Here is a 14,075-nt window from a genome sequence, read left to right on the forward strand (position 1 = left end):
TGGTGTCAATCAGGGAGAAAGGAAAAGGCGGGAAGCGTGGGGACCAAAAATCACGACTCCTAAACCACAACAAGGATGGCAGCAGCAGCAGCAAGCTGCAAGGGGAATTGGGATGGATGGGGAAAGTTGGGGGTGGGGGGGAGAGCTGTAGGCTGCAGTGCAGAGCCTAGCTTAGCTGCCATCACCCTCTCCTCTCTCCCTCTCTCCACCTGCTCAATAATGCAAAGGATGCTGCTGGTACAGCCAGCAGAGGGAAGCCAAGGATTCATTCCCTACCTCTCAGCGACCCCATCTCCACCTGCCTTCTCCCTGAGGAGGATGCTCTGCACCCTCCCACCCCACTCGTTGGCTAGGGGAAAGGAGATAGACCTAATGAAGGAGGGGTAGGGGCTGGAAGAATCAAGCGGACTATACAAGACTGGCGGGGTGGAGGAAACATTTGCTCCTTTCCAGTGATCCCAAGGGACCAGAGGCCAATATTGCCCTTCTTACCCGCGGCCGGACAATTACCCAAAGGCTTTTATTCAGGAGCTCTCAGGTCAACCAAGAAGTACCTTCTAGAGTGCAGAGTCTCGCTCCAGGTGGGGAGGGGAGCTAACAAGGGGTGAAAGGGCCAAGGTACCCCGGTAGAGATGACAACAGAGGGAGCAGAGAGCTTCATCTCCCGCCGTGGCTAACCTCTCCTCCTTCTTCTAGCTTAGCTTAGCCCGTGTTGCAAAGCTCCTGGCGTCCTGACCCCGGGCTCTCTTCGACCCTCCCCCCCCCCCACCCAAACACCCTCTCCCCTTCCCGTCTGCTCCCACAGGTAGCCGACTGCACCCTCACCCCTAGCAGTCCCCTTCCCCTCCTGCATCACTTCTCTGCTCCATGATCCCCAGGGATGCCTCCAAGCTTCCTGGACAGTTCCGGGACAGGGGACAGAAACTGGGAGAGGAGGGGGAGAAATAGTGCAGAGTGAGTTCGACTCCAGCATCTTCCTGCGTTCCAGTGCTCTTTACCTGAGTAGCCTTGTGAAATTGTTTCTTCAGCCCAGCCACAGACATGGTGGGGGAATAGCCCGGGATGCGCGATGCTGCTGCTGCTGCTGCTGCGGTGGCGGTGGCGGCTGCTATTGCTGCTGCCTGGGGCTGCGGAGGCGGGGGCTCCCGGAGCAGAGCGGGGTGGCTGCAGGAATGCAGTGGCGGCCGCCTCCTGATCCCCGGGAGGGGTGGGGAGGCTCAGGATGGGGGTGCTGCTGGGAGAGAGGGAGAAGCGAAGCGGGGGAGGAAGAAGGGAGAGGAAGGAGGGGAATATTCTCGGCGGGCACCCCGCGAGTTGCAGCCAGTGACTCGCTCTGCCTGCCTGCCTGCCTGCCTGCCTCCTTCCCTCCCTCGGCGTGAGCAGGTTATCCGAGGCTCTGCTTGGCGGTGCAGAGACAGACACTCTGACGTCAGAAGGGTAATCCGGCCTCTTAAAGGGGAAGCGGGAAGCCCAGCCCCCAGCCCTATTTCCCACCACCACCACCACCAACGCCCCGCCCCCAGCCCGGGGTAAAAGAAGGAGCAGGTGTACTGGCTGCAGGCTCGCTACACCCCTAGCTGGGATCCCCCTGGCCCACTTCCGAGGGATGGACGTGCGCACAGGTACACGCAGCCACATCCATGCAGGTGCACCCTGGGACAAAAAGGCGCACAATTGAGGGCATTACGCGGACCCGCACCCTAGCAGAGATTTTAGGGCAGAACTTTCGAGTCCAACGGCAAAAGTACTTTTCTCTCCTTTTTAGCAAGTGTTTTTGCTCCCTAGGATCTGAAAGGCTTTCTCTGGAGGTAGGAGGATTCTCCAGAGGTTAGGGGAGGGTGGAGTTCTCGGCGTCTAACCACCTAAAGCTCAAGAGAGCTGCTCCTGGATCTAGGTGGCTTCTGACACCTTTGATTCCTATTTTCACTTTCACTTTCACTCCCAATCTCCATTCTTCCACTAACTGGTTCCAATCTATTTTACCAGCATTGTTTCACATGACTCTGCTCCGGTAAATTTTCGGTGTATTTGCATCATTAGAATACACATTTCACCACAGCTTCCTCCTCTTAGAATTGTCATTGTCTTTTAAAGTTCAGCTCTGGGGGCAACTGGTTGGCTCAGTGGATTGAAAGCCAGGCCTAGAGATGGGAGATCCTGGGTTCAAATGTGGCCTCAGACACTTCCTAGCTGTATGACCCTGGGCAAGTCACTTAACCCCCACTGACTAGCCTTTACCACCCTTCTGCCTTAGAATCAAAGGCCGGAGGTAAGGTTTGTTTTTGTTGTTGTTGTTTTTTAAATAAAAAAAATAAAGTTCAGCCCAGGTAACCTCTCCTAGGGAAAGCCATCTCTTGTCCCACTGACTATTAATGCTTTCTCCCTTACTTTATTTTGCATTTACTTATTTGTGGTCACATTATATCACTCCTAGAAAATGAAGTTTCTTTGAGGGCAGGAACTATTTCTTTTGTCTTTGTATTTCAAGCACCCCGGCCATGATCATTCACATAGCAGGGTAACTTTCCTCATCTCTGAAATATGGGAGATTGAAGTAGGGAGTCATTGAGGTCCCTACTGTCAGGATCTATGATCTTGAATCTGCATCCTGGGAAGGGAAGTTTGAATGTCACTACCAGTTGTCAATTCTTGTTAAAAAGAGATGGCAGAGATGATCAATTAACAGGAGAGGAAATTGCATCTTTTGATTAGTTCAGTATCCATTCATAAGAACCTGCTATATGTTAAGTAAGAACTCTGCTTAAACACTGAGGACACAAAGGCAAAAAATAGTTTCTGCCTTTACATTCTACTTCAGTTGAATAAGGCCTACACAGATAATTAAATATAAAACATACTAAATCAACCCAAAATAATTTCCTAAGAAGGAACACCAACCATTGGGGAGAACTAAAAAGGGGGGAAAGGTGGGAGCTGTTTGTGAAGTGCTTCAAATGCTGAACAAGAGTTTGTATTTAATCCTAGAGGCTATTAGAGGTGCTATTGGAGTAGTGAAGTGGTTAGACTTTTATTCAATTGCCAGCTGTGTGTGAGATAAAGTGAAGAAAAAGGTTCCAGGTGAAGAATATCAATCGCAATAGCCAGGTGAGAGATTTTTAGCTTACACTAGGGTGGTATCTTGAATGAATGAAAAGTTCTAGACCAAGGTTAAAAGATGTCGAATCAACACAATAAGAACTAGAGATGTCCAGTGAGGATGAACAGGCAAAGATGATGTACGGGTTATAAATTTGAGTGACTAGAAGAATGGTTGTGTTTTCTATAGAAATAGGTAAGTTACAAGGCAGAGGAAGTTTCAAGAGGAAGAAATTATTTGCCCACAACTAGTTCTTCACAGCTACTAAGAAGTTGATCTGAAATCAAAGGTGCCATCTTCAAGGCACTTTTCCACTAAGTCCTATTTCGGTGATACTGTCTGTCCTCAGTGCCTAGCCAAGAGAATATTTCCTGTCCTATTCTGGAAAGTAATCCAAGGTTTATCTAAGAGGGACAGGGAAGATTACTTAAACTTGACTTCTTCCATTCATGACACTATATCATTGCCTTTTATCTGAAATTTTTTTTTTCAGAAGAATCAAAGCTGAAATGAGAGTGTTTCTATCCTACTTTTATATGACCATGGGGCAGGAAAGTATGTGCAGGTTCCTTACTGAGATAGACATAAGGGCATCCCATCTCTAAGCTTGGAGATTTTTGTTTTGCTTCAAACAAATAACAAAATGAAAAGAAAAAAAAACAAGGATTGTAGTAGATTTTCAATAATCTACCCAAAGTATTATAACCCAGCCAGGATAATAATCAATGGAATACATTTACAAGAATTCTGGCCTAAAATGAGTGGACTAAAGTTACAAGGGGATGAACCAGTGATAATTTACACTATACTCATGAAAATAAATAAAATGAAGTAAAATATGTTTGAAATAATGGGACGTGTTCAAAAAGGATCACCTCATGATTTAGAGACCTCGTAGGTCCATCTAGTTCAACCCTCTCATTTTACAGATTAAGAAACTGAATTATTCCTTTCTACTAGTACCTGGGTTTATGCTAAATCCTCTCTACTTTGAAGACCTTGGGTTTCCATTAGACATGCCTCTCCCAATGCTTAAAATCATTTAACTTTTGTTTTTCTAGTTAAAAGTTGCCTCAGCCAGCCTTGGTTCTCCTACCAAGTTCCTATCTCCAAAATTAGGATATTTCCACTATATCATTCAATAGCAAAATGAGGAAAACAGACACTTTTGAGGCTAGTCTTTAACAGCTTTACCTAGTTCCCCTTTTTTTGGGAGGGGGATATATGCTTGCTAGAACCCACTTTGTAATATTTAGACGTTCTCTAAATATATGTAACACTTTTCTCTCCTGCTGTGCTTTCCCATTGCTGCCCAAAGAATGTGGAGTTTGGACTGATGAGCAACAGAGGAAGTGGTCACAAAAGTTTCACAAAGCCACTGCAAAAGGAAGGTACTTTGCTCAAGGTCGGGGAGAGAGAAGAATACCAGGCAATGATGAGGGCAGTCTACTTACCCTGCTGCATGATGGGCTAACTGAGACACCTAGATAGAGAAGATCAGGGAAAGTGCCAAACCAACCTCCTGATTTCCTGTTTGCATCAGATTTCAAGTTCTACACTTAGGGCTGAGTAATGATCCAAACTACAGAATTTCTACATCCTGTAGCTTAAGGATCTTACTGGAATTACAAACTGAACCTCCTATGGAAACTATTGTTTACATTACTTTGTCTGATTAAAGTCATGCAGCCACAGGAAACTAAATAAACTCAAATTATTCATTTCTTCAAACTCCTGGGTCATATCTATCCTCTGACTGGGGGCTACCAGGTCCTAGGAGTCTCATAGCTATTTAATTATTATGTACCATTTAATTATTACATACCATTTTCTCTTTAAGAACTTTTGAGTTGTTTACTGAGTCTGCATTGAGTAAAACAACCTCATACAAATCTAAGCAGATTTGTTGTAAAGAAAAATTCTATTATGCCAAGGTTGTTCAATTATAATATTTTAATAATAATAATAACTAGTATTTATGTAATGCTTAATGGTTTACAAAGCACTGTACAATTGCTTTCTCATTTGATCCTCACAATAGCCCCAGGAGGTAGGTATTATAATTATCATTATTTTACAAATGAGGAAACTGAAACAGGTAGAATTTAAGTAAGAGAGCTAACAAAGGCCAGATATGAACTCAGATCTTCCTGACTTCAGACCCACTATCCTCTTCAGACCCATTATCCTCTATACCACTTAGTTGCATTAAATACTAACATACAGTAATAAAATGCAATGAATTCTTTTTTTAAGATTTTTTCAAATTACTTGTAAAAACAATTTTTAACATTCATTTTTTAAAATTCTGAGTTCCAAATTTTTCCCTCTTTCCTACCCAGCCTTATTACCCTTCCCCTTCCTACTTCCATGAGACAGTGAGCAATCTAATACAGATTTTACATGTGCAATCATGTAAAACATTTTTCTATATTAGTCATTTTGTTGAGATCTCAAAAGAAAAAAGAAAATTAAATATAGTATGTTTTTGGTCCATATTCAGATTCTATCAGGTCTTTCTCTGAAGACAGATAGCCTTTTTCATCATAAGCCTGAGATTGTCTTGGATCACTGCGCATTGTTGAGAATAACTAGGTTGTTCACAGTTATTCATAAAAAAAAAAAATGACTATTCCTGGGGACTATGGTCTTCTGGTCATGCCCACTTCATTTTGCATCAGTTCGTATGAATCTTTCCGGGATTTTTTGTGATCATATTGTTTGTCATTTCTTATAGCACAATAGTATTCCATTACAATCATATACCACCACTTTTTCAGTCATTCCTCAGTTGATGGACAACCTCTCAATTTGCATTTTTCCTACCACAAAAAGAGCTGAAATAAATATTTTTGTACAAATAAGCCCCCCTCCCCTTTTTTTAATCTCTTTGGGATATAGTCCTAGTAATGGTATTGCAAACGATCAAAGGGTATATACACAGTTTTAGAGCCTTACGGGCATAGTTCCGAATCGCTTTCCAGAATGCAACCATTGTATTAGATCACAACTACACCAAGAGGACATTAATGTCCCAATTTTCCCACATCCCCTCCAACATTTATCATTTTTCTTTTCTGTCATATTGACCCCAAATACAACAAATTCTAAAAATTAATTTGGCTCATCAGTGGGTGATGATTGAAGAGATAAATTCTGATTAGTTCAGTTCACATTCCACTAGACAATTCCACAAGCATTCCCTTGAAGGAAGGCAAACCGAAGCTCACAAGATCGATAACTCTTGAAGGATCATAATAAAAGCACCTACTCAGATCTTCTACCCAGGTAACATGTCCAAATGACCAGGGTGAGTAAGGGACCTCTCCAACGGGCAGAGTCTCTTTTTCTAAACAGATTGGAATAAATTACTGTTGAATGGTGACTAAACATGGTGTAGTTACTTGAGTAGGAATTAAAATCCCAATTGTCTCGGACTTTCATCTGTTTTCTACCAAATTTCCACTAACATTAAAGTAAGTGTCACTGGCAAATAGTGTTCTGTATTTCTTACTACCAGAAAGCTCCTTTCGCCCCATTGGATTACATTTTCAGCTTCTCAGGAATGATGATGATGACAATGATGATAACAACTAACATTTACGTAGTGCTTTTTCTGTGCCAGGCACTTTAAAAATACTGTATTCATTTCATTCTAACAACAACCTTGATAGGTAGGTATTATTATCCCCATTTTACAGTTGAAGAAACTGAGGCAAAAAGAGGTTAAATGACTTTCCCAGAGTTGACTGACTTGCCTAGGGTCACACAGCTAGTAAGTGCCTGAGGTGAAATTTGAATGCAAGTCTTCCTGACTCCAGATCCAATGCTCTGCCTCTAGACAAGAAGAATGTCTCTTCTTCATTGTGCATATCCTTTACCATGCCTGGTCGTCATACAGTGAGTACATAATAAATACTGGCTATTGGAAGAAAACAGAGTAACAGCACAACATCCTGGTCACGGCTGTCAGAGCTATCAGAGACTGTGATTTGTATGTCTTCAGCTCAGGAGGTAGCTGAGAGTGCTAACTAATGTTTTAACACTAACAGAAAAATAGAAGAGTAGACAGGAATGCTTGGCACACAGGAAAGGTGTCATGTTTGTTGAATGCATGAATGTGTCTGTGCATATACACATATATAAAATGTCAATATTGTCATTAAATAGTATATACGACATGATACATTATATATAGAAATTACATGTTCAATAGAATGTTTTCATATGTGTCAGAATGTATTGATTTTCTTGAAAAGAAATGAAAAACCTGTTTTTTAATAAAATGTTCTGTAAACATCCTGTCTGAAACATACAAGAGTGTTCCAAGCTATTAAAGCTTAAAACGACACTAATATTTTTGGAACACCCTGTCCTAGCTGTGTGACCATGGCATATCACTCAGCTCAGAATCTTAGGGAAATGTATTCCCCTTTGGGAGTTCACTACAAGGATGAAATAATGCATATGAATGAAAGGGGGGTGGAAATCTCCTCCCTTTCATTCACTGACCACCCTAATTGGCTTAAAATAGTGAGGTTCTAATGTATATCATGAGAATTATGGCAACATCGGAATTATGGGGCAGCTAAGAGTAGATAGAGAGCTAAGCCTGGAATCAGGACGACCTGAGTTCAAATTTTACTTTAGACACTCAGCTAGCTATGGGACCCCTAGAGAAGTCACTTCTGCCTCAGTTTCTTCAACTATAAAATGGGAACAATCATAGCACCCACCTAACACGGTTGCTGTCAGAATCAAATGCAATATTTTTAAAGCCCTTAGCATAGTGCCTTGGCACATAGTAGGCGTTATATTAGGCTCATTACCTCTCCTTTTCCCAGAAGGTAAGATCTTGGATGGACCTTGAAGATGGCCCCTTCTTATTGTTTTATATTGAACATGAGTTCATTCAAGTCTAAAGCAGAGAAGAACTTGCCTGAGATCAGGGAGTGAGATAATAACAGATTAGAAGCTTGAAATAAACAATAAGACAAAAGCAAGAATTAGGAATATGTTACAAGTGTTCCATATATAAAGCAAATACTGGAATAATCAATACATCACAGACTGCAAATAATCTGTTCCATTAATACACTCTAACAGTGGGGGATGTGAACATACCTTTTCAAAAACCTTAAAAAGAGGCACACGACTGAGGGAAAACCCAGCTGCTCAGGGTAACTCAAAAATCTCAACTATAGGCTTTTGATGTCATGGGCTCATTGAAGATGGGATATCTGTACCAGAAGATGCTACTTCTCTGCTAGCTACTTCCTTTCTAGTCATCACTTCTCTTTGGGGGCCATCCTAAAACCAATCCTCTTCTCTCCTACTGTCAAACAGGATTTTGTATTGTTTAATTGATGTCAGCCATTCAACAGCAAGTCAGCTGTAAAACCTATCTTTCCCCTTTTTGCTTTTTCCTCTCAAACCCCAAGAGGGTAAGAGCAAACAAAAAGCACCTCTAAGAAGCTTTTGCTCTCAAACTATAGGTGATGTAGAAACTACAAGTTCAACTTCAATCTCCAGCACAGGGCAGTTAGTAGAGACTTCTTTTAGATAACTCTCTTCCAGTTGATTTCTTCACAGAGATCTCTGAAAGCACTCTTTTCAGCTCCCATCATGGGTCTTCATTCTTCTGCCCAATTTGTTACCCAAACAGGGTCTTTAACCATTTCAGAGGCTCAACTGAGAGTCTCTTGGTATTCACTGTTCTTAGTCAAAAAAGCAGAAATCTTTATTTTATTATTCTATGGTCTTCAAACATGATTTTGATTTATCATTTTGTAAGTGTTAACCTATTAAATCTTGAAAACATTTGCAGGGAAATCAGCAGAGGGACTACAATACACCATAGTTTCCATCATTTTTCAGTCCCCAAACTGATTCTGATATATAAAAACTATTTCTTCACATTTGTATTTTATAAGTTTTGGGTAGATAAATTTTCTTTTTCTGCCCCTTTTAGATGCAAAATTGTTCACTTGTAAAATAAACGTCACCTTCCCTTACATGCCAATCTAAACTTTATTTATACAAAATTTCATTTTCTATTCTTTTTGGCAACCAAACTACTCCCATCTTATCTGATAACTATGTTTCTTTATACATTTTAATAATTTTTAAGAAATTATTTTTCTGCCTCTTTCAGCCACCAAAAGTTCTTCTCAAAGTAATATATTTCTTAGTTATAAAAAAGTATTTTCTGCCTCTTTCAGCAAAGTGCTCAAAGCATGTATATAGGATATGTATATGTAACACATACTTTTATAACTTATAGAGCTCAAATATGTGAAAGGGAATTCTTTATTATCTTTGTTTATTTTGAGTTAATCAATCTAAGAAACCCCTACTTAACCACTACTTAACACTTTGTTAGTCATCAAGTAAGAGAATTCACAAGTCACTTATTTGGAGAGTTCCACCCTTTTAACCCAATCTATCAGAAACTTGTGAATCCTTTGATAAGAGTTGACACCTTCAGAGGACAAGAGGTGAATCCCACAGAAATTCCCACCCTGAGCAGTGCTAGGCAATTTGGAAGCTGTGATTGGCCCTTGTGAAGCGGATAAGGGACAGGAAGTGACTATTAAAAAGTCCTGAACTTCTTTGGCTGGAGGTCTTCAGCTTGAATATTCAGCTTGGAGCTTTGGCTGGTGACCTGCCTCTTGGAGGTGACTTTGGACTTGAATCTCAACTTCAACTTGGGATCTTGGATCTTGGACTGGCTCTTGAGTGAGTGAGTAGCTCACCTTCCTTTTCTGGCTTCTGGAGAGATTAGTTCTGGCGAGGATGTCCCCTCTTGGAGGAGGCCAGGTAGGTGGAACACTGGGTCCTCCCATTGAGAGTTAACAAGCCCTGCCTGCTGGGCTGAGCTGAGCACTGGAGCAATATTTAGTTTGATAGTCTAGACATCTTCTCTACCCTCTTTTTACATTCCTCTACTTTCACTCTTTCCACCTTTTTGTAAATAAAAGCTATTAAAAGTCAGACTTGAGCTATAATATTTTAAATTGGTGACCAACATATTATTTTAGAATTCTCATATGTTTAGTCAAACCCCTAAATTTAATTCCTTACAAATACTATGACATAAATCTGGAATAGATGATATTTTGACAATGACCTACTTTTCAAATTATACAGGTGGAAAAGAGAAATTTGGACTGTCTTTGCAAAATTGTTCAATACTTTTAAGAACCCCAAGCTTCTCTCTGAAACAGAGAACCATCTTTATGACTCAGGTGGGCTTCTATAGGGTTGTATAGTTGGGTACTCTCATATACTACAATCTCTGAAGAATTAAAATTGACAGTGACCTGTTGAGCAGTGAAGATGTACATGGTAGTAAACTTGTAATTGGTTTTCAGCACCCTGCCAATAAGGTTTTCCACAGAAATTGTGTAAAATATCTCATCAGAGAAAGAAATTACCAACCAATGCTTAAGTATCCTAAAGAGCAATATCTCACAGAGAACTCTTCTCAAATTCTGAGCCCACCAAAGCAAAGTTCTACTCTGAAGTTGGTTTCCTGGTAACCCTATTACTGGGAAAATGTTAAACTATATCTATATCACTTAAAAACTTGTTTAATTTTTCCTCAAAAAATTGGACCAACAAACTGATGAATAAGCACTCATTTAATGCCGGCTATGTTCCAGGTACTGTACTAAGCCCAGGGATACCCAAAGAGTCAAGATACAGTCTTTGTTTTCAAAGAACTCACAGCTAATGACCTATCCATTGTACCACCTGCCAACTCTTGGCAGCTAGGATGGATTTGAGGGAGGAGGGAAATAGGAAGATCTATTTTTTAAGAGCAATTCTAAGACAGAAGGGCAAGAGCTAGGCAAACAGGGTTAAGTGACTTGTTTGGGATTACAAAGCTAAAAAATAAAAGTGTCTGAGGCCAGATTTGAATCCAGGCCCCCTTAACTCCAGACCTGGTACTCTATTCACTGTGATACCTAGTACCCTTTGATGTATAGCCATTAATCCTGGTGTTCCCAGCACCATCATTTTTCAAAGACCTATTTGGTTGGAATTGAGGAGAAAGACCCCTGCTGGGGGAGGAAACAAAGTGGGCTTTCTCAGACCTGGAAAGAGCTCACCTGGAGTGCCATTACAGTGAAAAGGAAACACCATCAAATATCTTCCTATTTAGACAAATTGTTTTTAGGCAGGGGATAACTCAATTGTTTCTACCTGTTGATGAAGGATATGTGATAGCAGCCCCCTCTAAATTTCAGTGCCCTAAAGCAAAGGCCAATTTACCTTAAACCTGAAATGATAAAAAAAAATGAGTCTTGTAAAAACTAAGACCAAGAATAATATGAATTGAATTACAGATTTGGGATCCAAGTTATCAGGGATTATCTTCTCAGAAAGTTATTGCCCTGGTGGACTCAAGATGCTCATAGTGCTCTACTGAATATATAGTTTAGCTAGGTATGGGCTGATTAAAGTGCTGTGTTATGAGCACAATTTCATTTATTCAATAGCTTTCTCCACCATTTAGTTTTGCCCAGAAAAAAGGACTCTGTTCATCAGCCAGGTTGCCCTTTTAACCCTGGCCAGCTATTTCAAAAGTATATGACCTTGATTTGATGGAAGGTTAATTAAGAGGGATCCTGTAGCTCAGCTTAAATGTACCTCCCCTGTGGACAAAACTGATACCTTGAGGTTGGGCATTTAACACATGCTTGTTGAGTTGAATTGGTTGGTTAATAGTATCATTTTGTGGGTGAAAAACAGCAAGTAGATTTATTCTTTTTATTTCACTTTCTTTAGAATAGCAAGCTGTAACAACCACCCAAAAAATGACCCAAAGAGCAAATAGGCTGTAGATCTACATCTTTATTTATTTAAAATTACAGCATACTTCAAGAATTTGGCTAAAATAACCCTTTGTTAGAATATTAACTAAATAAACCTAAAAAGAGAACAATGATTATAGCAAACCACAGAATATAATAGAAGCAATTGAAAAGATGGACTTAAAACATCATCTCAATGATAAAAAGCAAATATCTCTGAAAGGCAGATCAGCAAATTGAGTTCTGCCAGCTTTAGAAAGGCAAGAAATTCCTTGGATATGGGTCTCTATAGCATTTTATTTGAGTTGGAGAGCTGTCAACACTGATCCTCCACATAATTTAAGATATGACAGTAGCACAAAGAATAAGAAATCTCTAAGATAAACAGATCTCATGCCATCTTTCATTCTAAGTGTATGAGTAAGAGCAGTAGGCAGATGGGCATACCTCAAGTAGCTAGCTAGTAGTGAAGGGAAAAACAACATTTTTTCTCAATCAAGGCAAAAAAAGAATTACAGTCTTTTTTAAAAACCCTCACCTTCCACCTTAGAATTAATTCTGTGTACTGGTTCCAAGGCAGAAGAGCAGTAAGGGCTAAGCAATGGGGGCTAAGTGATTTGTCTATGTAAAAAATTATGATCATGAATGAAAAAACTAAAACAAACAATTTTATGATTCAGGAAATTTTATTAAGCAAACTGCATTTTAATGTGAATAAAAGTTTTTTTACTAGTAAGTAAATGAATCAGAAAATATAACCATATATTTGTCCATAGCAAGAATTGATTTTCATTTCTAACAGTTTTTAATAGACAAGAAAGGGAATTTATTTGTTTTTTAGGCTTATCTTTGAACTTACACACAAAAACACATGTACAATAAACCTAATATTTATTAGGTAACCACTATGTACAGAACAGGCTGCTGGGCACTGTAGAGATACAAAGTCTGGATAAGACATATTTCTTGCCCTAAAGAAAATAAGAGCCTGGAAGAAGAAGGTAAACCACTAACATAGTACTTCACTATTTTCACTATAAACCCTTTAGAGAGGTACAAATAAAGTTCAATGTGAGGTTTGAAGGAGAAAGTAATCATTACCCGGTATTGGGGAAAAAACAGGAACCAGGGAAGTCTTATTCAAGAGATCTGAGATTTCAAACTAGAAACATATTTTAGTCTTTACATCACTTTCATTTCCAAATATATGTGCTTCCCTTCCTTAGCCAACAAGCTATTCATACTTCCATAATGAATTAAAAATAACAAGATTTTTAAGTAGCTTTGAAAAAATAATATATATTGACTGCCTATAATAACATATACAATGTTCCCTCCTTATAGTCCCCAGCTTCTTCTTCAAAAAAAAAAAAAGGGAGAGAAGTCTTTGTGGAGCAGAGCCAAGATGGAGAAGTAACTAGAGCAGCAACTCTGTGGCACCATGAGAATCCTCCAGGACGAAAATTAAAGTATCACCTCAAAATGAATATAGGAGTGAAAGAACCAACAAGTAGAAAGAATGAAACAACTTTCAAGAAAAGAAAAACCCAAAAGGTAGGCCAAGAACATCTGGTGTACTGGGGTGAGAAGAGAGCAGAGACAGCAAGAGGCTCTAGCAAAGAGGGAAGAACAAGTCAAAAGCAAGCCACACACCCCCACCCCACATGTGCTGTCCCAGGTTTGGAAACCTAAGCCTCAGCCAACATACAGACTTTGAGATCCTGCCTGATCAAATAGTGGTACAAGTGAATCCACACCCCTTGAAGTTTCAAACTTGTGGAGAAGTCCAGAGTCCCATCCCAGGGCAGTCTGCACTGAAGTGAACTGAACCATGTGGGCCCTGAGTAAAGCCAGGAATCCTAATTTGGGCTTGGAATAAGGACATAGTATAGTTTGGGGTACCTGATAGTGCTAAGTACTGATCTTTTTGCCTAAAGCTCAGGTCCAATTCCAAGACAGGGAAATCAATGGTGTACCTGATTGGATTAAGTACATAATGAGACCAAAACCTTCAGCCTAAGCCTTGAGCTAGAATTTGATCAGCCCCTGACCTGATCAAGTTCAGAGTGAGCTCAAAAGCTTACACCTAAAACTAAGGCAAGTCTTTAAGCTATCAAAATCTCAAGGGTCAATTGAATCAGCAGGGGAGGAGGCTTTAA

General features: G+C 40.2%; 1 protein-coding gene across 1 annotated transcript in view; it reads right to left on the reverse strand.

Annotated features, from left to right (window-relative positions):
• The window catches only part of SH3GL2 (SH3 domain containing GRB2 like 2, endophilin A1), a 237,137-nt gene extending 235,536 nt beyond the window's left edge, over nucleotides 1–1,601 (reverse strand). Inside the window, exon 1 of the mRNA XM_007499610.3 lies at nucleotides 999–1,601. Coding sequence (XP_007499672.1) covers nucleotides 999–1,043 — 45 coding nt within the window. The 5' untranslated portion in view covers nucleotides 1,044–1,601. The remainder of the gene's footprint in view (nucleotides 1–998) is intronic.
• Between the last annotated feature and the right edge of the window lie 12,474 nt (nucleotides 1,602–14,075).

Source organism: Monodelphis domestica, chromosome 7, assembly GCF_027887165.1.
Source record: "Monodelphis domestica isolate mMonDom1 chromosome 7, mMonDom1.pri, whole genome shotgun sequence".
Classification (NCBI taxonomy): Eukaryota; Metazoa; Chordata; class Mammalia; order Didelphimorphia; family Didelphidae; genus Monodelphis; species Monodelphis domestica.